Source organism: Ochotona princeps, chromosome 17, assembly GCF_030435755.1.
Source record: "Ochotona princeps isolate mOchPri1 chromosome 17, mOchPri1.hap1, whole genome shotgun sequence".
Taxonomy (NCBI): Eukaryota; Metazoa; Chordata; class Mammalia; order Lagomorpha; family Ochotonidae; genus Ochotona; species Ochotona princeps.
The window spans coordinates 45,708,797-45,736,008 of record NC_080848.1 but is presented as its reverse complement, the minus strand read 5'-3'; the positions used below and the strand labels follow the sequence as shown (position 1 = coordinate 45,736,008).

The window sequence follows — 27,212 nt, the reverse complement described above, 5'->3', positions numbered from 1 at the left end:
GAGTTTGAGAGAGGCAGGGAGACCCCAGGGGTTGGTTGCCCTGCTTGGGGGCAGAGTCTCCCTGCTGGCAAGCCATCCCTGCACCACCATCCCTCTGTCCCCTGCACTGGAACCCAGCCACCAGGTGCCTGCCTGCCTGGCTGTCAGGCTGTTCCCTTCTCTGACCATGGAGACAGACCTCATGGGGCATCAGTTCCTGTCCACTCATTTGCACTGGGTCACGTGTGTGTGTGTGTGTGTGTGTGTGTGTGTCTTGCAGATTCAATGGGTCCGCCCTGAGGACCCTGATGTTCCTGGAGAAAGCCCAGTCGATGGCCAAGGAGAGAGCTCAGATCTTCTCCCTGTATGAACAGGTACAGGGCAGGTGCTGGGGAGGAGGTGGTCACTGCCTCAGACTGTGCCTGTGATGCCAAGCCCTGGCATCTCTGGGGACACAAAACAGAGAGGGGCTGCTCAGGGGTGCTGGACTCCGAGCACCCCTTGCTTTTGACCGCAATCCCCTCTTGGCTTCAGGGACCCCGGAGAAGGCTCCTTGTTGATCCTGGAGATGAGGACGAAGACAACATCACGCTCATCCCGGACCATTTTGGCTTCTTGCGGTGAGTTGCTCACACACTCCAGCTCATCTCTGGGCAGGCATGGACTTCAGAAACCCCTGCAGTTGGTACAGGGCTGCAGCAGGCTAAGCCACTACCCACAATACGGGCACCCCAGATGGATACCAGCTTGTGTTGTGGCTGTTCCACCTGCAATGCAGCTCCCTGTCGATGGGCTGGGAAAGCAGTGGAAGATGAGCCAAGTGCTTGTGTCCCTGCTCCTGTGGGAGACCCAGATGGAGTTTCTGGCTCCTGGCTTTGCCCTGACTCAACCCCTGTTTGGCCATCTGGAGATGAAACCACTGGATGGAAGATCTCTCTCTCTCTCTCTCTCTCTCTCTCTCTCTCTCCTGTACATGTATCTTCCTAATCAATAAATCTTTAAAAAGAGCAAGATGGCCCCCACCACGAGGAGCACACCTATCCCCAGATCCTGACCTTGACCCATGCTGCCGTGCCAGGGCAGCCCCGGGTCAATATTTGGCCAGAGCAGGGTGACTCAGCGAGGGACCTGGGACATAGGCGGTGATGGAGCTTGGCATAGAACAGGTGCTGGGCACTCGGCTCGGGCCTGTTTCTGTTGAAGACATGGGGCAAGCTGATGTGTTGTACCCAGATTTTGAGATCCCAGAAATCCCCAGGAGTCTGAAGTCAATGCAAGTGCACAAGGACGGTTTATTCAAGCTTGGAATGTCCAAGCTTGTGTTCTTGGTTGAGAGCAGGACTGGCCAGCCCAGACCAACACCCTTACTGGAGTGCAGCCCCCAATAGCACACTCACAGGTTCTCCTAGGGGCAGTCCACAACAGCTTGAAAAGGGGCAATTCACAATAGCCTGCAAGGAGAGGGAAATACCAGACGTTCCCTACCAATCTCAGCTGCACAGCCCATGCCTGGCTCTTCTCTGGTTCAGCAATTAAGGTAACCACCCACTTAATTCCTGGGAGCCACCAGTGAGATCACCAGCCTTGGGCCTTGATTCAGGAGAATTGGAGCCCTTCAGTGCTAAAGGTCACATAGGCCGTTTGGTCTGAGAGCTGTCACAGTTTCTTAGTAGCAATGAGCCATGAACAAATGGTTGAGATTTTGATTCTGAGGTCCCTTGGATGGTCTAGCACTGTTCCCAGGAGGTGTGGCCCGACCATCAGCATCACAGAGCTGTGTGCCCAGCACTGGGCACCAGCCTGCCCGGGGAGCAGTTGTCCAGCAGGTGCCTGGGGTATAGGAGTCAGGCTAAAGTGCTGCTGAGTCAGATCTGAGGGAGAGCCAGGGCATGGTCTCAGGACTATGAACTGCCCGGGGCCTCCAAACACAGGGCAGGGGGGTTTGTAGACAAGGTCCTGGTCTGTGTTGGGGGGAGTGTGTGGCTGGGGTGCAGGAGCCAGGCTCTGAGGCTGCCTCACCCCACAGCTGTGCTGCACAGCAGAGAGGCCCAGAGATGGGTGTGAGTGAGTAGGAGGGGTGGATCTCAGGCTGACCCTGGACATGCCTTAGCTGCCCACCCTAGGACTGGGTTAGGCAGGGGATAGTGGCTCCAGGAGCTTCAGAACCCAGGCAAGCATAGACCCTGAGTGGGAGAAATGGCCAAGGTCTTGGCTGATGGAGGCATCTGAAGTGGGAACAGGCACTTCATGCACAGTGAGCTAAGGGAAGTAGGGAGAGCAGGTGGTTGCTGGGAGGGTTGAGGTGGACCCAGGTACCCCAATCCCAGGGGGCACACTCTGAGCAGGTCTCAGGGGGCCAGCCAGACTTGGCTCATTCCAGGCTGACTCCTTGCATGGCTGACATGGGCACACAGTCCCCTTGCCCCTGGGTGTCCTGTGCCTGCTCAGGCCAGTAGCCTCACAGCTGCTGCAGAGGGGCTGCCACTCCCCAGGGCATGGGCCTGATGCCAGCACTAGACCCCACAGACAGCAACTGCCTGGCCCTGGAGCCCTGAGCTCACAGCCGCCGAGGCCTGCCTGGCATGGGCCAGCAGGATGGCCGCCTCCCCTCTTCCCTTCTCACTTCCCTGGACTGAGGTGATGCGGCTGGTTCTTCCCTGACGCCTTTGGAGGTAGAAGTGCCCGGTCTGAGACTCACGGCTCTGCTTCCATCCCCTTCCTTTCCAGGGAGAAGTCACAGCCCAGGGACAGTGTCCTGGGGACTAAGGTGAGAGCCAGTCCTTGGCCATGGGCCCCTCCTCTGGTAAGCAGAGCTGGGGAGCACATAGGTGCAGGAGGAGGGCAGTGGGAGCCACAAGGTGCTGCCCCTGCCCTGCTTGCAGGCACCTGTGGGGGTGAGAGCCACAAGCTCTGTGACATCCAGGGCTCCTTCCGGACACTGGAATCATCCCATCCTCTCTCCTTTTGCAGCAAAGACAGAAGGATTCCCGGAGACTCCGAAAGTGGGTCAAAATGTTGGAAAACTATTGCAAGTACCGCAGCACTGAGAAGGTACTGTGGAAGGGAGCGCCCCCTGGGGACCACACTGAGAAGCACAGGGATGAGCAGTGTCCTTAGCTGGGCTGGACATCTCTGCCTCTCAGACACCCGGGCTAACTGTCCTGCCCTGAAGAACATGGGTCACCTAAACCCCATGTCCACACATGCAGGGGACTCTCCTAGGAAACAGGCCAGGGTCACCACTGTGTTAATGCCCAGATGCAGATCCCACAGAGAGCAGGCAGTGCATGCCAACCTGGGCCCTCAGCCCTGCCCCTCCTCTCACTGTGGGTCACCAGGCCCAGGCAGACCCTCCCTCTGCTGACACCACATGGAGTCCATGGATTCCCCTTCTAGTCCTTCCCCTGATGCGTCTCCCCCAGAGTGTCCATGGCCCCACTCTCCTGAGCCCCCTCTCTCCTGCAGTTCCACCAGAGATGCTGCAAGGGAATCCCCAGCAGGGTGCGGGGAAGAGTGTGGAAGATACTTCTGGATGTGGAAGCAAAGAAGGCCCAGAACCCGGGGATATTTGAGGTATGGCTCTGCCCTAAGCCCACAAACAACTGTCCAGCTGAGGCCTTAGCAGGAGCCTGGGTGCCCAAAGGTGGGTGGTTCAGCAATGGAACCAGGGGTGCCTCCCCGTCCTGCCTTCATCTCCCAGGCTCCTGCTCCTCAGACCCTGCCATGCCTGGCCACCTGTGCTTCTGACCAGGCCGTGCCCTTCTCCCTGTTGGGCACACCTGGGCAGCTTGGCACGGGGCAGGCACTGAGCAGTGGCTAGGTAGGTCCATGATGGACAGGAGGCTGCAGTATGACACTCTGACCCTCCACAGGCTCTGTGCTACCTGGCCTGCCCTCACCGGGGCCTGCCTTCTCCTGGCCTTGCATCACCCAGCAATGCCCACATCTGAAGTGGCTGGTCCACTTGTCACACTCAGCCATCAGCAATTGCTGGGAGATGTGGGAGCCAGGACTTGAGAGGGTTGGCAACAAGGGCCAACTGTCACCCTCCTGAGCTGCCATCAGGAAACAGGGCCCACTGGTGTTGCCAGCCCTAATCCCTCACATCACCAACACCAAGTCTTGAGTTGGTAGCTGCCCCTGAGAGCTGGGCTGGGAGCAAGTCATTGCCCAGGGTCAGGTCAAAGCCAAGGGCAGCTTCCACTGTCTGGATGGAGATGGGTTCTCCTGCATGGGGCAGCACTGCGGCTGGTGAGGGTGTGGCTGAGGACCCAGTGGGGAGGATTTGAGACCTGGTTGGGGCTGATGCCTGAGCAGTGCTGTGGGCAGGAGGGGACTTGGCAGAGGGACGTGGTCATGCCGTTGGCCTGATGCTGACCATAGTTGTCCCCTGTGCAGATGCTGAAAGAGCAGGCCCGGCTGCATTGCGATCAATTCCACCTGATTGACATTGCGGTGCAGTGGACGTTCCCAAATCACCTGCTTTTCAGAGAGCGCTATGGAATGAAGTAAGGCCTCTGGGCTGCTGGGGTCCTGGGGGGTGTGGAGGCACCAGGGATCTGGGGGAGACTGGATGCAGGCCTAAAGCACAGGGCATTTATGATGAAAAATAGTAGACCCATAGGCCTTATTTATACTCTATGCAATTTCCAAAGACGCCATGGAGAGAATGAAAGGAAAAGAAACTCAAGGGAAGATAACCTATGGCACTCACACGTCATCATGGTATGACTGCCAGAATATGCAAAGAACCCTTCAGCGCAATTGTTAACCAAGAGCAATGGACAGCCTGCCAGCACCCAGGGACACAGGCTCGGGGGAGGGTGGAGGGACACTGCGTGAAAGTACAGGCAATGCATCTCGTCCCCAAGGGACACAGGCTTAGTGCCTGAATCAACATGGGTGCCTGCACTTGCTGCTAGAATGGTGCAATGATCCAATCAGGACACTGTGGCCGTGAGTGTGGGACAGACATGGGTCTGGGTCATTGCGAGGAGAAAGGGGCAGAGGTCCTGGTGCTCAACAGCACCCCGGGCAGATGTTCACAGAGAGCGACATCCAATTCCCATGGGAACACACCACACGCATGCACACTTCCCCAGCCACTGAGGAACCCAGTGCAAAGAAGAACCGCCTACTCGGGTCTACTGCTGTGTTCACACTCACGAAACATGGAGGTAGCCTGGGTGATGGTCACCTGGGAACGGCTCATCTGTGTGGCGTCTGATCCCGAGACAGGGATCAGAGATTCAGGGAGAGGCAGGAAGCCCAGGTCCCTCCTCTGCTGACCTGAGGGAACTCGGGTGTGTTCTGGCGAGTCAGGAGACAGACCCTCAAGGCCAGCCGTTGATGCTGTGAGCCATTCAAGGAGAGCTGAAAGAGGCCACGGCCAGAGGCAAGGATGAGGCAAGGGTGGCCCAGGCTGGTGGAGGGTGAGACATGCCAAAGACTCCATGGGAACGGCTGGGCCCAGGGACTGCTCCTCACATGGCTGAACTGGCTGTGGGTGGTGACTCTCTGAGGCATGGAAAACCCTCGGACTGCACCTTGGCTGTGCAAAATGGAAAGCCAGCAGAAGGAAGGTCCAACTGCACACACTGCACCCCTGAGATGTGTGTGGGCCCTGGTGGGCAGCCCTCACCCAGACAGTGCAGAACATGCAGGTGCCCTGAGCACAGCCCTGCTGCTGCGGCAGAGCAGTGGACTGGGCCTTCTGTGGGACTGGCAGGGTGTGATGGGTGGCAAGGAAGCAGCGCCGCCTTCTCTGTCTTGCAGACAACGGGCCTTATTTGAAGTGCTGGCAGCCTATGCGATGTACAATCCCGTGAGTATTCTCAAATGCCTTTTCCAGGCTCTGTTCCTGGGCTGTCCATCCAGGGAGTCCCTTGTCACAGAGAACCAAGGTGGGCTTGTTGGGGACTCTGTAATCCACACTGGAGAGACTAGGTGCAGGGCCAAGCTCTGGACCCCACCTCGAGTTCTGGAAAGAGGAGTGCCTTCCCCGTGATCTGCTCTCTGTAGTCCAGGAGCAGGCAGGGTGGAGGATGCTTCTCAGAGTACCAGTGTTCCACAGGGAGGATGGGCAAGCTGTGCCACTTTGCAGTGCTCATCACAGTCAAGCCTGGGCAGTCTGTGGCCCCCATCAGACACGTGGCAGGTGCCATGGGACTGAATGCCACTCCACACAGTTCCATGTTCTTGCAAACCTACTCAGAGGTTTCCCATGTTGGGTGCAGCTGCCGGACACCTCGGGAAACCCCCAACAAGGTCTGGGCATCCCCATCCCCCTGACTCAGCCCCAGGAACCCTGCCTGGCACCTGAATGAGTAGTGCCCAGACAGGCTGGATGCACACTCATGAGGTGTCTGTTCTCTGCTCTGGTCCTGGCAGGCCTGACCCGAGTGCTTCTTCCTTCTGTCTGAAGTGGTACCCACTAGGGCACCTATAGAACACAGAGCTGCAGGAGCTGCCTTAGCGGTGCAGCCTGGATTCCCACAGCAGCCTGCCCCACCCTGAAATCTTGGGGTACACACATGTGATTGCCCCTTGTCTCCCCTAGCCATTTCCTGAGCTGAGGCCCTGCAGGGCTCTCTCCAGGTATATGGGAACCTGGCACACACTCCAATTCTTAAAGCCCTGACAGCCAGGGACACGACAGACCCAGGGGTTCCCTCCTCCATCCTCCTACTCCCTTCAGCAGGTGACCAACCCTCCCAGGGAGGTCTCCCAACCCACCTGAGTTCATGCTGACACAATGTTCTGGGCTCTTGCAGGAGGTGGTTGGCTATGGCCAGGGCCTGAGTCACATCGTGGCACTTTTGCTGATGTGGCTTGGTGAGGAGGACGCGTTTTGGGCCCTGGTGCAGCTGATGGAGAACGAAAAATACTCAATGTCTGGTAGGTAGATGGGAGGGGTGGGCCCTGCGCAGCCAAGTCCACTCCCGACACGTAGTCAGGTGCCTGGGTCTGTGTCCTCACTGGCTCCTGGTGTGGAGGAAATCTCCCTTTGGAGAGTTCCTTAGATGCCAGGGCTGGCAGAGGCCTCCTGTGTTGAGCCACACACTGCCCTCCCCATCACCCAAGGCCCTGCAGCTTTGCTCTGGCTCTCACCTGTGTGGGCACCTCCAGACCAATAGGTCCTGTCCGTGTCCAATTGACTCATATCCACACTGGCCTCTGTGCCTCCAAGGGTCTCCCCAGACTCCCACCCACTGAACACCAAGGCAGCAGCCCCACTAGGCAAAGCCCCTGCCCAACTCATGCACGCTGGCATGGTCACGATGCACTGAGTCTGGCTGCAGTGTTTCCCACAGTCACCCGGGGCAGCCTTGATTGCCTCCCACACAGTCCTGTATGCACCCACATCCTGAGGTTTCTCTCCCTGGCCATCTGTCCACCCACCTGTCCCCTGAGAGTCTCCTCTGGCCCTGCCTGTGGCTCTGCCACCTTCCTGGGATATGGCTCTGATCCCAGGCCTGGGGCTGATCCTACTCAGGGCTCTACAAACCGGGATCACCGATGCTGGAGACACTCCTGGAGCACCTGGGACACATCGTGCACCGCACACTCCCAACTCTTGGAAAACACCTGGTGAGTGAGCGCCTCCTTGCTCTGCCCTGGAGCCCTGGACACGGATGGAGTCCCACCAAATCTCCGGTCTCCGTTTATTCAGGGCTGATCTCCCAAGGCTGTCCATGGTTACCTGGGTCTGTGTCAGTGTGGGTGTTATGTTTGCCTTCCAGAACTAGGTGCCTGGCCTTTGCAAAGATGTAAGGGGGATGCTCCCAAGAGCCTGTGTGGCTGTGAGTGCAGATGCACCTGCTCCCGGGCTCCCTGCACCCCGTGGCTCTGCTAAGGGGCTCGGAGTAGGGGAGTCCCAGGCTTGCTCCCAATCCTCAGCTCCCTCTGCTTTATTCTCAGGAGAAGCAGGGAGTAAGGCTCAGTGACACCATCGCCCGCTGGTTTACCCACGGTTTTCTGGATGAGGTAAGTAGCCCCAGGAATCCCTAACCCAGGGAATCTGCTGCCCCAGGGCCTGGCTACTCCCCCCTCCCACACACATGCTGTCCACAGCAGGGCTGAGCTCGCCCACCTCAGTAGACCCAGGAGGGACTCTGCTCTACACAGGGAGACCCTGCCCTGCAGGCGGTGGCCCAAGTAGATGCTGAGTCTCCCAGCCAGCAGGGAGAGACAGGTGCCCTGGGCACACTGCTGGAGAAGCCTGACCAAGCCCTGAGCCTGCAGGAGGAGGCAGGAGATGCCCAAGGCCTGGGCAGCCTCCGCAGGGTGGAGCTGTGCTGCGGCCTCACTTCTGGATTGGACACAGGGCCCTGATGTCACACACAGGTCACAGTGGCATCTGCCTTCCCATGTCCTCCAACACACAGAGCCCTCTCCATGGCCCCCATGGCACTGTCTGTGCTGGCCAAGCCTCAGCCCTCCTCTCTCTGGGCTTGCATGCTCAGATGTGGCTGTCAGACGTGGCCCCAGCAGCTAGCGAGGGGAGTCCCCACATAGGAGCCTATGGCTTCATGTGAGGCAGCTTCCGGGGTCTGCATCTGTGGTGGGGCATGGGCATTGCCCCCCCCCCGTAGCACCTGGGGTCCTGCTCAGGCCTGGATGGGTGGGGTCCTCTCACACCTGCTCTTCCTAGGTGCCGTTCCCGCTGGCCCTGAGGATATGGGATATTTTTATCCTGGAAGGGGCACATGTACTCAGCACCATGGGCTATGTGGCCTTGAAACTGAACCAAAGTAAGTGCTCAGGGCTGGAGAGGCCAGAGTGCCAGGGGAGAGGAGCTGGGGTCCCCTGGAGATGCCCAGGGAACAGGGCTTTAGGTGGGGATAAGAAGGCCTGGGGAGCCCTGGTACCTGGGAGGGCACTGAGAATGTCCCTGGGATGCCCCATCAGTCCAGCACAGTCCACAGGGAGGCATCAGCAGGGTCACTCCCCGGCAGTGTGGCCCTGCCCAGTCCCTTCCATGCTTGGCTTGACACCCATGGGTTCCTGGGGCAGCAGCTGGCAGCTATTAGTGCAGGGACAGGGTTTGGAGCAGCTGTGGCTGCTGGGCCATCCCTGTGGACCCTGCCTGTCTGACAGCCACCCTCTTGCCTAGAGCGCCTGCTCAAGAGGACCCGGAACCACATCGGGGAGTTCCTGCAGGTGACCCTGAGGCAAGAATGGGACATGGACGATGATGCTGTCATCAAGCAGCTGCAGGCGTCCAAGCATGAGCTGGCCAAGCGAAAGTGCCTGCTGCCTCCCGCAGGTGGGCCCTGCCCAGGACTCAGGCCCGATCCTCCCTTGGGCGTGTCAGCAGTGGGAGGACCTGGCTGTGGGGTCTTCTACCTCCTCCTCATGGCCCTGTGTTCCCCTGCTCCTCGGTTCTGTTTGAGAAGCTTCTGATCTCAAGGCCTGGCTGGGCCTCAGGCAGCTTCCAGATGTGCTCATGTGGGGAAGGTGCAGGGGCTCTCCTATCCCCACAGAGGCGCCTCCCCACCTGGAAGGCTCAGTCTCCCTGACTCCACATGTGGGCCCAGGACTGAATGTCCTTGAGTACAACCCAGAGTGTGGCTGAGTGTGGCATTGCAGCCTCAGCTGGGGCCAAGGCCTCTGAGGGCACCTGTGTGTGATGGGAATCCCTGTGCCTGCTCACAGCTGCTGCTGGAAATGGCCGGAGAGCCTGGGTCAGCCATGCGAAACAGAGATGGTTTGTCCCAGCTGGAGGATGTAGAGTGGGCCCAGGGCAGGCCTGGGCAGGAATAGGCAAGGCCCAGCTGTGCCTCCCAGCGGGTGCCTTCCCTGTGTCCTGGGGGAGCAGAGATGGTGATGGCTGAATAGTCCAGCACACGGGGTTCATGTTATGTCCTCAGGTGGCAGAGGCCCAGGGACTGGGAGCACAGAGCCTGCCCTGCCCCGCACTGTGAAGGAGAGCCTGCCCTGTCCCCCAGGGCTGCCCGGGACTGCATCTCTGCCCAACACGCTGGCTCTTCCCACCAACTCTGGAGCATTCAGATTCATTCTGGCCATTTAGGGGGAACTCACAGCTCCTTGGCCAGCCATTCCCATGATGGGGCACACAGAAGCAGGGGGTTAGGTGACAGGGGCACCCACGGATCCTCAGTGGATGCCACGTGTCCCAGAAATGAGCCTGAGAGGAAGGGCGCTCAGGGCCCATGCACATCTAGGGGGCCATGCAGGGAGCCATCCAGGGGATCCAGAAGTGCCCCTGACACTGCCCTGGCCCAGGCCACACACAGCCAGTTTCAGGGTCAGCAGCCTGGAGTGTGTCCTCATGTCACCCCTGGCATTAGGGACCCAAGGGTTTAGGTGTGGGTGGTTCACTCTGCAGGCCACTTGGTCCCTGTGGAGAAGCAAACCTGCTCTTTCTTTTCCTTTCAGCAAAGCCCAGTGAGGCATGCAGCCAGGGCCATGGGCAGGGCCACGTCCCTGAGAGGCCTGCTGCTGCCCCCACAGCCCTGCAGGGCAGGGAGACAGCTCAGGACCCCAGGCCGCTGGGCCAGCGCCCTGAGTCTCCAGCTTCCCTCGCCAACACTAGCTTTTCAGAACCACCCACCGTCTGTGTTGATTGGGTAGAAGATACAGACAAGGAGGAAAACTCTTCTGAGGAAGACATCTTTGAGTACCTTGACCGAGATGCTCCAGTGCAGGCATGGGGGGCTGTACGTGCGCCCAGCCCCACCAGGGCCCCATGGAGCGTATGGCACAGAGGAAGGCTGCTCCGGTGGTGGAGTCTGTCCAATCTCCCGGTGCCTGTGCATGGCACAGAGGGCCCGGCCCCAGAGCTGGGCAGCCAGGAGGGCCCACGGGCCCCTTCCCTGCATTCCTTCAAGCCTGTTGGCCCAGGGCCCATGCAGGCCATCTGGGGCCCAGACACAGGGCTGAAGACGGCTTCCTGCCAAGACTTCCACCGGACTCTCCTGCAGCATGGTGATGCTGATGGGCTGTTGCCTCCCCGAGCCTCCCTGATGGGAGAACAGCCCCGTCTGTGCTCCCTAGCTGGAGGCCTCCTCGCTGGCCCCCCCCGACTCCTCTTGGCTGACTAGGCACATGAGTCCAGGCACTGAGCCTGGAGCTACCGGGCTGTGCCCCCTTGTACCCTCCTGAAGGAACTCTTAGGAGTTTTCACCCTCTTGCTGCCAAATAAATTGTTTGGAATGCATTTGCTCCCATTTTGTGCCCCTCAGAGCCCAGCTGCAGCAGTTTCCCCAGGTTCCTGTTGAGTGGTCAGAAGCTCCACAGCCCCCAGCCACAGGCAGAGACCTGCTGACCCCAGGGGTCTGCACTGCCCTGCTGGGGAAGAGCCGCTATGGGCATGGGTGCACGTGCCGGCCACGCTGACCCCAGGTCTGATCCTTAGATGGTGGTGCCCAGGAGTTCAAGGTCATGGGAGGCGCTCACCCAGGGGAAGGGACTGCCAGGGTCCCTCAGCACCCAGGTTTCTGAAAGGGCTCTGGTAGTTGGGCCACAGCACCTGCTAGTTTGTGTGAGATATGGGGCTGGGGATGGAACTGACCAGGCAGCTGCATGCACCAGTATGTGTGTAGGCTCCTGCGGGTGACTGAACTGAACCCCACACTAGCTGGTGCACACAAGGGTTAAGAAATGGGACACGTGCCAATCCCTCCCCAGCCTCTTCTCCTTTGCAAAAAAGAAAGAAGAGTGTCACTTGGAGGTCACCCTAGAGACAGCTACTGCAGGAAATGGCCAGGATCCTTCAACTAGTCCAAGGATCAAATGAGTGTAGCCTGCACTTCAAAGAAAGGAGAAAAGCAACCACACGTGGCAAAGAAGATGCCAAGATCCAGGACAAGAAGGTGGAGCCTCCTGCTGCCCAGAAAGCCTGAAAGCATCCTTTGCTGGGAGAGGCTGGAGCTGGGGCGAGCCTGGCACATGGAACCTCCTCTTTAACCCCAACTCCACCTCCACCATTCTCAAACCACCCACCCCCAAAGAGGTCAGAGGTCTGTACAATCCAGGTGTTTGTTCACTTTGAGATTCATCTTCAAGGCAGCTTCAAAACCAAAAATCTTTACAGAATCGTTGCCCAGGCTGAAGAGGTTGGCAGAGCTGCGGATGTGCCAGTTCCCGGGTTTGCATGGAGCCCTCACAGCCCAATACCTTTCAAGTCACAAAGGCGGCAGGCCTGCACCACCTGGGGGCTCTGGCAGCAGGGGAACTGGGCACAGAAGCAGTCCCTGAGCTCCCTGTTGAACAGGAAGCACTCAATGGGGTTGATGCCAGCCTGTGGGAAGGTGAGCCACACTGAGGCCGTAAGGTTGGCTTGGACCACTTCTCAGTGTTGAACTCCTCCAGCACGAACAGGCAGCGCACAACGGCCACGCACGGGTGGCATAGGTCCACGACCAAAGCCCGCTGTCCAGTTGGCAGCTGCCGGGCCAGTGGCACTGGGACGTGGAATGTCCAGTCGTGGGTTACAGTGGGGACTAGGCGCGCAGGTCACATCTTGCGGCGATCATGGATGAAGAAGTGCAGACAGAGGTAGACTAGGTGTGTGGCACTCACCATCATGCTGAATAACAGCAGGAAGCCAAGCGCCTGAAGCGCCATGAGTCCGCTGCTCCAGGGCACAGGGCGCATGCTTGTCTCGGCCGCGGTCCAGCACGGGCAGGAAGGCCGTGGCCAGTGCCAGCGCCCAGGAGACACACATCAGCATGGTGGGGCACTGCCAGCTGGCCAGGAGCTGAGCATAGAAGCAGTGGTGGGCCATGGCCAGGTAGCGGGTGACGCCCACTCCGAGCAGCAGGAAGGGGACGTTGAAGCCAGGAAGGAGAGCAGCCCTCAGCCCAGCGGGCCCAGCAGGGCTCCCGGGGCGGCCCATGGCCAGGCGCGCGCGGCCAGCAGGACTGGCAGGAGGCAGGAGAGCGCGCAGCCCGGAGGCCAGGCACAGGCAGTAAGGGCGCGTGCAGGCTGTATTCCCACAGGACAAGCAGCGCGAGCAGCACGTGGCCCGCCGCCCGGCTCGCGCCCAGCAGCAGGCTGAGCGTGGCCAGTTCGAGGCCCAGCGCCGCTACCTCGCCGTCGCCATCGTCGCTGACCGTTGAGCTCGCGCTCGCCATCGCGGCCTCTCGTGGCATGCGCAACACCCGGGAGCTGACCTCGACCTCGTGACTCTCTGGCCGCCCCGCCCGCGCTCAGGTGCCGCTGCCGCCACCGAGCGTCCTGGGCGAGCTCCCAGCATAGCACCCTGCATTCTCCTTCTCCTCCATGCCGCTGTCACTGCAGCAGAACCCCCTCACCTCTGCCAGAGTGCGCAGAGAGGCCGCCCAACAGCATACTCTGCCTAACATCTTTCTTCACGTTTTAACCCCTCCTTTTTTTTTTTTCTTTGAAGATTGCAAATTCAGCTATACAGAGAAGAGGAAAGACAGAGAGGAAGATCTTCCATCCGATGATTCATTTCCCAAGTAACCTCAATGGCCATAGCTGCACCGATCCAAAACCAGGAGCCAGGACCTCTTCAGCGTCTCCCATGCAGGTGCAGGTTCCCAAGGCTTTGGGCTGTCCTTGACGGCTTTCCCAGGCCAAAGCACGGAGCTTGTGACGCCGGGATTGCTACTGGTGCCCATAGAGCTTCCTGGCACGTGCGAGGCCAGCACTTTAGCTGCTAGGCCACTGTGCTGGACCCTCACTTTGTAAACTTTACCATCAGTACCACATTAGAATATTCTAATTTCCCTTCTTTCAGGAACAATCGTGTGTCTCTATATATGTAAATTTACATAAGCAGTTAGATAGAAAAATGTTCAAAATGGGTGAATCTAAAATAAAATGTTTCAGGGAAATGGTTTGGAACGTGAGGGTAGCCTTGGCCGCTATGTCAGTATTTAGAGTTAGCTTTTACAAGGTATTCACAGGATAAACAGATTAAGCTCCACGATCGAAAAGGCTCATGGGGTGACATAGATTCTTCAAAGACTAATCTCAGTTCTTGCCTAGCAATTTGCTTACATTTTAACAGAAAGAAAGAATGTCTTTTTGATGAAATAAAAAGAAAAAACTTTATTCAATATACCAGAATTCCTTCAGAGAAGATGCTGTATTAAACTGTGCTGACGGATTGTATATTCTGAGGCTACTAGTTTGCATATCTGATGTTGTTGCAGCGCTTTAGGATGCAAACACCTGATTAAAATGTGACTCTGGGCCCGGTGGCGTGACCTAGTGGCTAAAGTCCTCGCCTTGATCGCCCCGGGATCCTATATGAGCACCGGTTCTAATCCTGGCAGCTCCACTTCCCATCCAGCTCCCTGCTTGTGGCCTGGGAAGGCAGTCAAGGACAGCCCAAAGACTTGGGACCCTGGACCCGTGTGGGAGACCCGGAAGAGGCTCCTGGCTCCGGATTGGCGCAGCACTGACCATTGCGCTCATTTGGGGAGTGAATCATCAGATGGAGGATCTTCTTCTCTGTCTCTCTTCCTCTCTGTATATATGACTTTGAAATAAAAATAAATAAATCTTTAAAAAAATAAAATGTGACTCTGTGTTTTGCTTTCTATTTCTGTGTCACCTGATGAACAACTTCCCAAAGCTGAAACAAGAATAGAGGGGGTGGCGTGGTGGCTTACCAGGCTCATCTTTCACCTGCAGGTGCTGGCATCCCATGTGCTCACTGGGTCATGTCTCAGATGCTCCACTTTGCACCCAGCTTCCTGCTTGTGGGAAAGCAGTGGAGGACGGCCCAGGTCCTTGGGCCCCTGCACCCACATGGGAGACCTGGAGGGTCCTGGCTTTGGATTGGCTCAGCTCCGGCCATTGTGGCCATTTGGAAAGTGAGCCAGCCACGCAAGATCTCTGTGCTTCTCTCCTCCTCTCTGTAAATCTGCCTTTCAAATAATAATAACAAATAAATATTTTTAATAAAAAAGGAAAATACCAAAGGATGTGTTCTCTTTTTCACTCTGGGACTAGCTGTTTATACATCATGAGAAGCAACTTAAACTTTTCTTAAGATTTATTTATTTTTGTTGGAAAGGCAGATTTACAAAGAGAAAGAACTTCCATCCACTGATTCACTCCCCAAATGGCCACAAGGGCCAGAGCCGAGCCGAGCTGAGCCCAGGAGCTTCTGCCAGGTCTCGCACTTGGGTGTAGGGTCCCAGGACTTTCTGCCATCCTCTACTGCTTTCCAAGGACACAAGTAGGGAGCAGACAGAACAGGTGCCCATATGACATCCCGGAACACGCAAGGCAAGGATTTAGCTACGAGGCATTTATAGCCTTCAGGCATGTTATGAATATATAAAATTTGGAGTTGAGAAATGTTTCCTCTTGTCTTCATCTTTATCATAGTTATTTACCCTACATTTTTCTGCACAGAATTTAAAAAACGGAATAGTTTTTACTGTTGCATAAGAAATTAGTGCAAACTGCGGTTTCATGACACACAAGTATAATCTCCCAGCTTCAGTGGGTAATGATGACTTAGAGCTTGCTGTATGAGATAGCTCAGGCATTGCTTAGAAAATGGATATTACCTAGATGCAGTACTCTGCATTTACTCTACTTGTGTCCAGAACAATTGCCTGTTCTATGTTTTTGTTATTTTTTAAAAGAAGCTACAGTGAAAGAACAGATTGCTGTCCATGCCACCATGAGTGCACGCCAGCCAGGGCCTCCCAGACACCATCGCTGCCAACATGAGCACATATGGGGGGAAGGGCATGCATTGGTAGAGTCTCAGGGACTGGCACATGTAGGAATGGGCAACTGAGGATTTTCATGGACCCAGCTGGTAAACCCACTGTGAATCAAGGGAGCTGAGATGAAGTAGACCAGAAGGTGAATCCAGAGGGCCTCCCTGGGTCAGGCCAAAGCACTTGCCTGTAAGTACAAGAGCTGGGACTGGGGGCACACCAGACCAGGCTGGGTTGCAGCCCCTGATGCTGCTTAGGAGAGCCATCTTGGGCTGGTTAGGTTCTTTGGGATTGCTGCTAGGCTACAACCCTCCAGTAGTGACTGTTGGGGTTGAGGTTGGGCCCAGATGTGCTGGGCTACAGCACCAGTCAGCATGTGCAACAATAGGGACTGCGAGTAGGTCGGGTAGGGGATATTTGGGGACACTCCTGCTAGGCTGAAACACTTGCTAGGGTCCCAAGTGACCACAACGGCCGCTGTTGTGCTGATCTAAAGCCAGGAGCCAGGAACTTCTTGCAGGTCTACCACGCATGTGTAGAGTCCCAAGGCTTTGGGCCATTTGTGACTGCTTTCCTAGGCCACAAGCATGGAGCTGGATGGGAAGTGGAACTGCTGGGATTAGAACCGGCACCCATATGGGAACCCGGTGCATTCAAGGTAAGGATTTTAGTTGCTAGGGCACTGTGCCTGGCCCAGATTTTTGTTTATTTTTATTGGAAACGCAGAGTCAAAGAGAGAAGGAGAGACAGACACAAAGATCTTCCATCCACTGGATCACTCCCCAAGTGGCCACAACAGCAAGAGCTGAGCTTATATGAAGCCGGAGGCCGGAGCTTGTTCTGCATCTCCCATGTACGTGCAGGGTCCCAAAGCTTTGGGCCACAAACTACTGCATTCCTAGGCCACAAGCAAGGAGCTGAATGGGAAGGGGAGCAGCCAGGACAGAAATCAGTGCCCATAGGGGATCCTGGTGCTTGTAAGGTGAGGATTTTAGCCACTGAGCCCTCGTGCTGGGCCCAAGGCAGGGTCTTTTGTCTCATCCATCTTCTCCCCACACATCCCTTTCCATCCCACCCAGAGGCTTGTATGTATCTGCAATCCATCCACCTCTGTAACATTTAAAAATAAATACATATCAAATAAAATAATGGAAGCCTCAAGATGAATAGAGTATTGTGATTTTGTAGAGGCTGGGAGAGATGGGAGGTATAGAGGAATTTTGGATTATGATTATCAGAATCAGAGTGAAAGAAAAAGTCCCTAGTGTTATATAGCATAGTGGGAACAGTTTTGTTCACAATCACCTCTATAAGATTCTTGAGCAGAAACTAGAGCTCTAAGTCTTGAACAGAAACTCTTGTCAAAGGAGAATCACCGTTTCCTCTGATCTGATCTGTAGCGCATGCTGTGTGCATGTGCTGAGATACCCCACAGCAGCCCACCAACACAGGCACTGTTACTATTCAGCAGAGCCCAACTGGAATGTACAACATTCCTAGGTGTGATGTATGTGTCACACTGAAGTAAAAGTTTCATGAATGTCTGGAGTGTGACAGAGTAGAGCCACGCTGGATGTGACATTGAAGATGTTTCACTGTTCTGAATGCTAATCCATCCTCTGTAATGCAGAAGTCATTAGATGACGGGCACAGCATGTGAAAATAAATCAAAGTGTGCTGAGTAGCTGTGTGTATCAGGAACTGTATTGTGTGCTATTCTCTGTGTTATTGTGCTCACAACAACTGCCCCAAACTTTTCATCACTGTAGTATTTAAATATCACACTTTACACTATCTGCTTTCACATGAAGAGAACTGGCTCTTGTTAAAGCAATTTAAACCCAGCTCTACTGAACTGAAACCAAATCTTTTTGTTTAGATGTAGAAATATCTTCACTCTTACCTCCTTAAAAGTCATACTGTGTCCTCTAAGATCAAGAAAACCCTCACTGCTTTAACATAACATCTGAGGAATTTGCTTTGCTGTACTTTGTGGAATATAGGCTTTCCGTGATTAAAATGGAAGAAATGACCATGTTAAAGCTAATGTGCCTAAGTAACAACAGTAGAGGACTCAGGATAACAGAGAGAACATGACGCTTTACTGAAAGTGAAGTAAATTCAAGTAACCAAACAATGAGATATTTCAAAGAAGAGTAATTGGAGAAACTGCAAGGGCAGAGAATTGTTTAAACTCAATTCAAGTGGCAGAGGATGACTTAGGAAGAACCAGCAAAGTCTCTCTCATCGTCGTCAAGATGTAGTAGATTGGCCGAACACAGATGCTTGGCAGGATGCTTAGCAAAATGCAGGAGCAGTTCTCATATCCAGGCAAATCAGAAAGGAGGGTTGACTCAAGTTGAGCAGCAGAGAACCATGGAACTCAGTCAGAGACGAAATGTAACCCAAAGCCAGTGCCCACAGCCTCAGTCAGGATTGCTTGTTCTGTGTTTTTGGCTGTTTTAGATGTAGTATTTTTTCCTGAATGTCTGTTTTAGATGTAGTATTTTTTCCTGAATGTCAGTATAGAGCTTGGATTGGTCTGACACAGGCAGATGTTTCTCCCTAGGTCAGTCCCAGAAGCCAAGTGGAGAAGAACAGCCCTCACTCTGTGGACGGCTCACTTGCCCATGTACAGAGCCGCAATGGAGGTATTTGTATGAAAGCAGAGGGGAAAGCCGCTAGGCAGATAAAAGCAAATCAACCACAGTCCAACCTCTCGTCTCCAATGAGTTCACACACACAGGCTCACTTACTCTTCTCATACACACAGTTATGAGGAAGGAAGGAACACGTGATCAGTCAACTCAACTATCCAAATATATGTATCTCCACAGATGTCCAACTGCCGTAGTACAGTCTCAAGCTACACTAATTGTAAATGGGTAAAAGCGAAAACATCATTTGAAAGCTGAGTATTTCCCATTTCTAGTCCACTCAATACCTTTGTGCAGGTGAGGAATGACACCTTTTCTGTGTGAACACACAAAGCGAAATAAGAAGAAATAGCAGACAAATAAAATATGCAATGAGGTTTCCCCAAAAATGTTTAGCTTTTACAATCCTAGCTGTTTGAGCTTGAAATGGAAACATGGTTGGAGAGACACCTGCTTAGACACAGATCTGAGTGTTCCATCCACTGTGACTGCAGAGGCAGCACCTGTTCACCCATGTGTGCGTAGGCTCAAGAGAGCCAAGGAGTAGCTGCGAGTTGTTTTTCTTTTCATCCACATAGCATGTGATTTCCATCGTCGGATAATCACAAATGTGACTCTTCAATTGTAGGTGTCTTCAAATGATATATGCTCTATGTGATGGAATGGGTAAGGCTTGTGTGAGACAATAGGGGCATGGTATATCTGGTAGAGATGATTCTGTGATCTGGTACATATTTGGTGTATTTCTGGTGTTAGTAAAGGTAATGCTGTGTGCGGTTGTGTGTGTGTGCGCACTGTGTAATGTGCAGCACAGCTGAGCAAGTACAGGCGTGGCTTCTAGCTTTGCTCCTGCCTGAGAGAGTAGACAGTGTCACAGGAAGTACACATGAGTTCTCAAGTCATGCCGCTCGGAAAGGCTGCAGATATTGTGGATGTGGAGACATAAGAGAAAGGCTAGCTAAGAAACTCAGTTCTCTCCAAATGCAAGGATTTCCTTCAGTTTAGTCTAGTCCCAGGGCTAGTTCAGATAGGTGTCCTGTCAGTGTGTGTACTGTCTTCAAGGGATTAGTCAGTAACAGGTTAGGCCTGAGAGGCTGTTTGCAAGAGGGATGATACAAGAGGCACCCAGGTAATGAGACTACAGAGAGGAAAAGAGGCACAGGGCATGAGGGGTGCAGTGAAAAGAACAGTTTAAGAAAGGAGAGACAGAGATTCGAGTGTCTCGGATGATTGATGATGTGTTCCATCCTTCCACTGTGAGTGCAGAAGCAGCACTTGCTCCCCGTGTGTGCTTGCTCAGGAGAGCCAAGGACGAGCTGCGAGTTGCTTTTGCTTTCAGCCACATAGCATCTGCTTCCCTCTTATGATAAGAAATCTTGTCCCCCCACCAGGTAATGTACAGGTAAGGATATAAGGAGGAGTGTGAGATAAGGTCTGTGCTAAAAATGACGCAGAAACCTGTATCCAATGGCTGTTGAAGAACACTCAGAGAGTAAATGGACTCAGTGAATGGATGGTAGTTTGTATCTTTCAGATCCTGGATGATTTTGCGTTCTGCATCCAGCACATAGTGATGTGCCTGTGGGTGAGGGGAGAAGGAGAGGTAGTGAAGGTGAGGACAGAGAGCAGTGTCTGTTCTGGGGCATGAGCTTGTGTGCCAGGTGAGTGAGGTTCCTCTCACCTGGGCTGGTGGTACATCAGGGTGTTCGCTGCTGTTGGGAAGGCATATGGTCTTCGTGTTGGGGTCTGCCTTCTTTTCTTTCTGGCTGTAGAGAATGGCAGATGGCATCTGCCAGGGTTCCATGGTCCTGTGGGTCACTAGGTTGTGGGCTTGTGCAATCCAAAGCTTGGAGTGGATGCAGCTGTGTCAGCACAGTGAGGCTGCTGCCTGGCCTCTTTCTCACGGGCGGAAAGCACTTTGCTTATTGGCTTGATATTGTTCTCGTGCAAAAACCTTCCTGCCTTCTATACATAGGTGTGCTCTGCCTGATTTTTCTGTGTTCTCCTTGTCTTTGCCTTCTTGTTTAAGAGCTTTGTGATTTCATCCAGGCAAAGGCCAGATGAAAAATGCGGCAACTGAAGCCCTCCTTGACTCCATTCCTCACGTGTTCCTCCAGGATGTCCAGGCTGGGGAACACTCGGCAGCAGGCCATGCACTTAAAGCCATGCTCTGGCTGCACGAGCCACTCCGGTGTCTTCACTCTGGGCCTCTCCTCCAGGGCTAGGAGCTCTGTTGGGCCCTCAGCCTCGAAATCGTCTTCATGGGCTGTGTCGCCACTGGCCTCACTGCTGAGGATCATATCTTCTGTAAGCACAGAAGAAGAGCTGGCCTCCGAAGGGACTTGCCCAGTGTAGCTCAGTTCTTGCACTCTTGCCCTCTTCTTGGGAGGCAGCAAGCCTTCCTGTGTGTCAGATACAGTGTGGGCCTCTCTCTGCCTTTTCACATACATGTAATATATTTTGATGACCCGCTCCTTTCTCATGTGTAACGCATCTGAGCAGGGCTCATTTGCTAGGTGGACATGAAAACACATGTCATTCCAGGTGGTGGGGGTCGTCTGTTCCACGTCCTGGGGTAAAGGCCCATCCAATGGTCTACCACAGAGATCTTCCTTCTGGCTTTGATGCATTTCTAACATTTCTAAGTAGGAAAATTTCAACCATTAGAAAACGTGGCTAAGTTTGCCTGAAGGTGCAGTGTTTCTGGGGTACTCAGAGTATCCCTGCCCATGGGATGTGTGTGATGGATGTGTGCACAAATGTGACTCTTCACTTGTAGGTGTGTTCAGATGATATGTGCTGTGTGTGGTGGAATGGGTAAGGCTTGTGTGTGACAATTGGGGCATGGTATATCTGGTAGAGATGATTCTGTGATCTGGTACACACTTGGTATATTTTCTGGTGTTAGTACTGGTAATGCTGTGTGTGTTTATGTTGTGTGTGTGTGTGCGCACTGTGTAATGTGCAGCACAGCTGAGCAAGTACAGGCGTGGCTCCTAGCTTTGCTCCTGCCTGAGAGAGCAGACAGTGTCGCAGGAAGTACACATGAGCTCTCAAGTCATGCAGCTCGGAAAGTCTGCAGATATTGTGGATGTGGCGACATAAGAGAAAGGCTAGCTAAGAAACTCAGTTCTCTCCAAATGCAAGGATTTCCTTCAGTTTAGTCCCAGGGCTAGTTCAGATAGGTGACCTGTCAGTGTGTGTACTCTATTCAAGCGATTAGTCACTAACAGGCTAGGCCTGAAAGGCTGTTTGCAAGAAGGATGATACAAGAGGTACCCAGGTAATGAGACTACAGAGAGGAAAAGAGGCACAGGGCATGAGGGGTGCAGTGAAAAGAACAGTTTAAGAAAGGAGGGAGAGCCATTTTTGTGTTGAGGAGATGGGGCCTGTAGAGGTCTATGAACACGAGTCTGTGCCAGTCTGCCCGGGGGAGATTGCAGCCAAGATTCCATGCACCTGTTGGCACTCTCAGCCAGTGCAGCCACCTCTCCCAGGGCTCCCATGGGACAATGCTAAGCTGAGGGACTGTGCTCTTTCTTGGGAACACATTGTCTGTTTGTCCCACCCCAAGGCTTCAGTCTTACTCTTCCTTGAAGACTTTAGTGTCACTGAAGGGAGTGTGAGGTAATTAGGGAGTGGCCTGGGCAGCTTCACTGAATCTCCTGGGTAAGTTCAGACACTCCATTTACATCTGCCTACCTCCTTCATCAGAATTTCTGGATGTGTTGGAAGAGTAGACAGATTCTGAGGTGGGATCACTGTCTCCTGGTGCCTGGCTGCAGGTTTCGATCTCGACAACCTCACATGGCTCAGGCACATCTTGTTGAAGCAGCTGGAAGTCTGAGAAGGAAATGACAAGAAAACACATTGTGTCATGGCTTAACTGTGTCTATTCTAAAAGGAGCATTCTGAGTGGATGTTTTGTTTCAGGCATTGCTGCCTCCCTCCCTGTCCATCACACACCATGGCACTTGCTCTCACAGATAGCTGAACCATGCAAATTGTGACAGAGAAGAGAAGTTATTCAAATGGAGTATGTGGTAGACATGAGTCGGATTGAATATCTCTGATGTGACATTGCTGAAGATGTTCACCGAATATTGAGAAGTGGGAACCATGCCCAAACAGAAGATGCAGTCAGTTAATCAAGTCTGATATCCATGATGAGCTTCCTTTACTTTGGGAGAAATTGTGTATGGCAAAGCCATGGAGTACACGTTTTGTAATACTCACTCCTACTTATTTGAAAGAGAAGTGTGGTTCCTGGGGAGAAGCAGTAGAACAGGCGGGCAGGTGTTCAGTTTTCTGGGGAGGTTATGATCACACTCTGTACACACCTGCAGCGCTCACACCCTCACCCACTGATGTCCCAGATCAGCTGTGGTGACTCTGTACTGAGGGGCTGTGTCCTGTTCTTGGAGGAATAGCCACTATTTGTTATTCCCTCAAGGCCTCAATATTAGTCTTTCTTTGAGAAGCAGTTGCTCATATTTGAGGGCAAGAGAAGCCAATCAGCATTGGGCTGTGTAGCTCAATCAAACTTGATGACCAAGGGCACACATTCCTTTTGTATATGGCATACTATCTTCAGTACAAGCGTGCTTATTTCTAGAGGCATTTTAGTATTCAATCCCATACCTACTGACCTCTTAGCACAGAGTTTCTTTCTGATCTTCATTTCTCTGAGTTTATTTTTGCTGAACAGATTTACTCCACTAACAGCTCTACATTTTTTTCATGTCACCTTAATCTTAAAACATGCATTTAACCCCTATTTATGACAGCACTACAGTTGATCTTGAAAACAGCACCTACCTTATACAAATCTTGTCATTGAGTTTCTATGAGAGCTGTTGACCAACTTAGTGGCTACAGATCTGCTCCCCCTCCCATTGCCCTGATTTATCTGACCTTGAACATCCTGCCTCCTTACCAACATCATTGGGCGTGCACACACCGGAGTCACGGGTGTAGCTCTGCAACTTGACAGATGGATCTTCTTCCTCTTGGACCAGGATCTTGTCATCCACAACGCTCCCAGGTGGTGACTCCTCCTTCCATAAGTCTGTGATGGATGGAGAATGGTACAACAATCATTCGATGAACAGTTTGTGTTTCATTCCTTTCTTTAACTTGTATATATTCTGAATATCACGTGCTAAGTATTGAGAACAGACATACCTATAAGTTCAGAAAATAAAGTTTATATGTTGTTGAAAACATTAGCACGCCTATTACAGAAGCATTCTGAAGGCTCATAAAACATCATATGGAGAAAATCTGCCCACTTGACCTGCACATAAACCCTGAATTCTTCCAGAGAAAAGAAATAGATCAATCATGGATTAAGTATGATTGCCTGATTTCCCATGGCATCTTAGAGTCAAATAATCACAATGGGTAGACAGCATGTAAACAAATATATTCAATATCACACTTCTGTCCCTCTTATTCATGTATGTTATGCATGTATAGTTGTGTGTACAGCATAATAGTTATGACCTTGCTCTACATGTCTCACTATGTATACTCAATGACATCTTTGAATATGCACTAATCCTAGTGAAGCTGAAATAAAGTCATCTTTCACTCTTCAGACCCTCTCAAAGTGAGCATCAGAATGAGGAAAACCCTAAATTTTGTTGAAAATATCAGATACTCCTATTTTATGTGAATTACAGCTTAAAATGTTGCAGTTGGCTTCAATCTGCCGCTCCCCCCACTGAGCAGTTGCCCTGTCTAATGAGTTGTTTGTTTATGGTTAGGTTCCATGGTAACCCTAACTGCCCAATTGCCTATATTTCCAGAAAGAGTCAAACCCACTTGCCCTGTAATGAATGTAACTGAATGGGATTATGTATGGTTGTATCCTTTGTTTTAAAATGATTTCTTCACCCTAATTGGAAAGACGGATTCACAGAGAGGAGAGATAGAAAGATCTTCCATCTTTTGGTACATTCCCCAAGTGGCCACAACAGCCAGAGCTGAGCCAATCTGAAGCCAGGAGATTCTTCCAGGTCTCCCATGTGGGTCCCACGGTTTTGGGTTATCCTCTACTACCCTTCCAGGCCACAAACAGGAAGCCCAATGGGAAGTGGAGCAGCTGGGACACAAACCAGCATACATATGGGATCCTGGTGTTCACACGGTGAGGATTTAGCCACTGAACCATCATGCTGGGCTCATCCTATTCTATGTCTTACATTAACCAAGGAGATCCACATTTACATTTGCACAGACTAAAACAAATACTTTGTTCTTATTCCTTAGTAAACAATCAATTCTTTATGAGCTTATGTTCATCCATAGACATCTTTTTTATGCCTTAGTAAGGAATACATTTTATAAGCTTGTACTTATCCATAACCATCTGAAAAACATTTATCTTGAAATCAGAGTTACAAAGGAACAGAGATCTTTAATCCATCAGTTCACTCCCCATTTGGCTGCCAATGGCCAAACTCGGGCCAGGCTGAACTTTGTGTCAACAGCCTAGCCTTGTCCCTGGGTCACCTGAACGTGAGCTGGGCTCTCAGAAAGAGCCATGAATAGACAGCTGCTCCTCACTCCCTATTTCCTCGCTTCACTGTCCCGGTCGCCTGCCTTAACCATTTTCTCCACTACCACTAGGGACCTACTCTTGCTCCCTTGGAGGGCATTCTTGGTTACCACATTGCCAAGGGTCTTCTCCACATACCTCTTGATTTCTTTACAGCTGGAGGACTGTATTCACGCTCCAGATGTTTCCTTTTCTCTCTCTGCTCCATGGCTCAACTCTTTAAAGAGTTACTCAAAAAGCTAAGCTTTCTACCTGTAACTCCACTGTCAGGTAGTTGATGGTATCAAGAAAAGACTGAATCTGAAAATCCGAGGACACCAAATCACAGGAGACGCTCGCGGCTCCTAAGCACTGTCCTGCCTGGTACGCAGTCCGGCAGCAGCACTGTTATGATTCAAATCACAACGAAGACCTCGGAATTCTAGGATGTCCTGGTGACATCACTCAGCCCAAGGGGCTCAGCCAGTATTTAAAGGTATAGACACAGGTGATTGCCTATGTTGACTGAATTTGTCCCAGTGTAATTCTATTGTGAACTTATTTTCAGGCCTTGTTTGGAGACAAGGACTTGTAGGAGACAGAGGACTTGTATGAAACAAAGAAAACTACCTTGCACATAAGAAAATTGCATGTGTCAATCTCCCAAAGCAAGGATAAGACACAATGCAAATGAGCATTAGGCTTACACTCAGGTTGGTTTCCCCCAAATCCACATCAAGGTATATACTGAAGGGAAATAAAATTTATCTGCTAACAATATTATTTTATCTGTTAACAGTATATTATTTTAATTAAAGATGATACTTCTATTGCATACTATATTAGATAGAATTGTATTATAGAATCATATGTAATTATGTATAATAATAAATGTGAATTATATAATATCACACAGTATTATATATAATATCTATTGTGGAGTACTACTCAGCCATAAAAAAGCAGTCTTATTATTTGCAATAAAATCGATGCACCACGATGGCACCATGCTGCGTGAAATGAGTTAAGCACAGAAGGGTGAAAATAACAAAATCCTCACCAATGTTAACTCGGAAAATAAAAGATGATCCCATTGAAGATATAAATATTATTATGTAACCAGAGTCTGGGAAAGGAAGTCAGGAGTGAGGAAGTGATCAAGCCGATTCATGAGTAATAGGTTACAGATAAATAGGAGGAAAAATTCCTGAGGTTCTAGCATATAGTTAGATGAGAATAGATAGTGCTGACTTACTGTATGTATTGACCATAAATATTGAAGAGAGGCTTCTAGAATGTTTTTGTTAAAAAGAGATGTTAGTTGTTTTCAAAGGAGCTACATTGCACAAAGCATATGTATACAGAAGCATTACCTGGTATCCCATAATAAAAGAACAAATTTATGTGTGCTAATTTTGTAGATAACAGAGGTAAACCATTTTTTAAAAAATCAGATGAAAAAATGAAAATAAGGTGGCACTGACACAGAAGGAAATTGATGAAGGAAACACAGTTTGTAGCTCAGAAATGATTCTATAGTTGATAACCAACTTATTTGTAACAAACATTGTGTGACCATTCATCAGAGAAAGAATATTGTGTTTTTGATCCATGGTGCTGGAAAGGTGGATACACATACGTACAAGAATGAAATAAGATCCCTACATTTCACCATAACCAAAATCACAACCAGACAGATCAAGAAACCTAAATGAAATGTTCAAAAATATATTTCTATGAAAAATACATGCAGAATAATTCCCATGACACCAATGTGGTCAACAAGTTTTTAAATACAAAATTTCCTTAGCACAGGTAGAGAAAAAGAAGAAAATCAGATTTTTTAAAATCATCAGATGCTGAAGCAAAAATTGAAAAAATTACTAGAGTGAAGAATCATTTGAAAAAAAAAGAGGAAATGTTTGCAAGTCATTTATCTCACAAAAGGTTGATAGCCAGCTATAGCAGGAAATTATAAAAAGTTTTGCAAAAACTGAAATATGAAATAGACCAAACTGGAGTAAACAGTGCTGAAGAGCAGTACTAGCGGCCAACAAGTATATAAAAATGTAAAAACTCACTAGTTGCTGGAGAAATGCCAATCAAATTCACAATGCCCCAATTTCTGTCAGAAAGGCTACTATCAGAGGACAGGAAGTAGCTTTCTCCTCCTGTGGATGGCGCAGGTGGAAGATAGAGCAGTTCCTCCCCCACCTTTCCCTTCCCGATCCACTGTATCCCTAAACATGCCCCTGTGTGTCTGACTTCCTCAGCTTGTAAACACACCTTCTCATCGTGAAAAACAATATAGATAGTAGTAACATATGCCTGTGAAGACTCTGATAATAAGCAATCCTT

At 51.6% G+C, this 27,212-nt stretch overlaps 2 protein-coding genes and 1 pseudogene across 2 annotated transcripts in view; 2 read left to right on the top strand and 1 right to left on the bottom strand.

The window, feature by feature from the left end:
• The first annotated feature begins 245 nt into the window (after positions 1 to 245).
• On the top strand, positions 246 to 3,213 carry LOC131482312 (TBC1 domain family member 28-like). Its single transcript, XM_058675417.1, has 4 exons — positions 246 to 353; positions 514 to 599; positions 2,707 to 2,746; positions 2,950 to 3,213. Exons 1-4 carry the CDS (start codon positions 288 to 290, stop codon positions 3,094 to 3,096), a joined length of 339 nt encoding a protein of 112 aa, XP_058531400.1. The 5' UTR covers positions 246 to 287; the 3' UTR covers positions 3,097 to 3,213.
• LOC131482427 (USP6 N-terminal-like protein) overlaps positions 3,155 to 27,212 on the top strand; it is a 409,820-nt gene continuing 385,762 nt past the window's right edge. The window contains exons 1-6 of the mRNA XM_058676462.1: positions 3,155 to 3,208; positions 3,445 to 3,552; positions 4,378 to 4,487; positions 5,755 to 5,803; positions 6,753 to 6,876; positions 7,475 to 7,569. Coding sequence (XP_058532445.1) covers positions 3,155 to 3,208; positions 3,445 to 3,552; positions 4,378 to 4,487; positions 5,755 to 5,803; positions 6,753 to 6,876; positions 7,475 to 7,569 — 540 coding nt within the window. The remainder of the gene's footprint in view (positions 3,209 to 3,444; positions 3,553 to 4,377; positions 4,488 to 5,754; positions 5,804 to 6,752; positions 6,877 to 7,474; positions 7,570 to 27,212) is intronic.
• On the bottom strand, positions 12,107 to 13,079 carry LOC118759656 (probable G-protein coupled receptor 27; annotated as a pseudogene).

What these genes read in the sequence shown, in the direction of transcription:
- LOC131482312 (XM_058675417.1), top strand. Translation starts at nt 288, where the DNA reads ATGTTCCTGGAGAAAGCCCAGTCGATGGCCAAGGAGAGAGCTCAGATC. An exon ending in TCTTCTCCCTGTATGAACAG is followed by an intron (nt 354 to 513) that starts GTACAGGGCAGG and finishes TCTTGGCTTCAG; the next exon opens with GGACCCCGGAGAAGGCTCCT. An exon ending in GACCATTTTGGCTTCTTGCG is followed by an intron (nt 600 to 2,706) that starts GTGAGTTGCTCA and finishes CTTCCTTTCCAG; the next exon opens with GGAGAAGTCACAGCCCAGGG.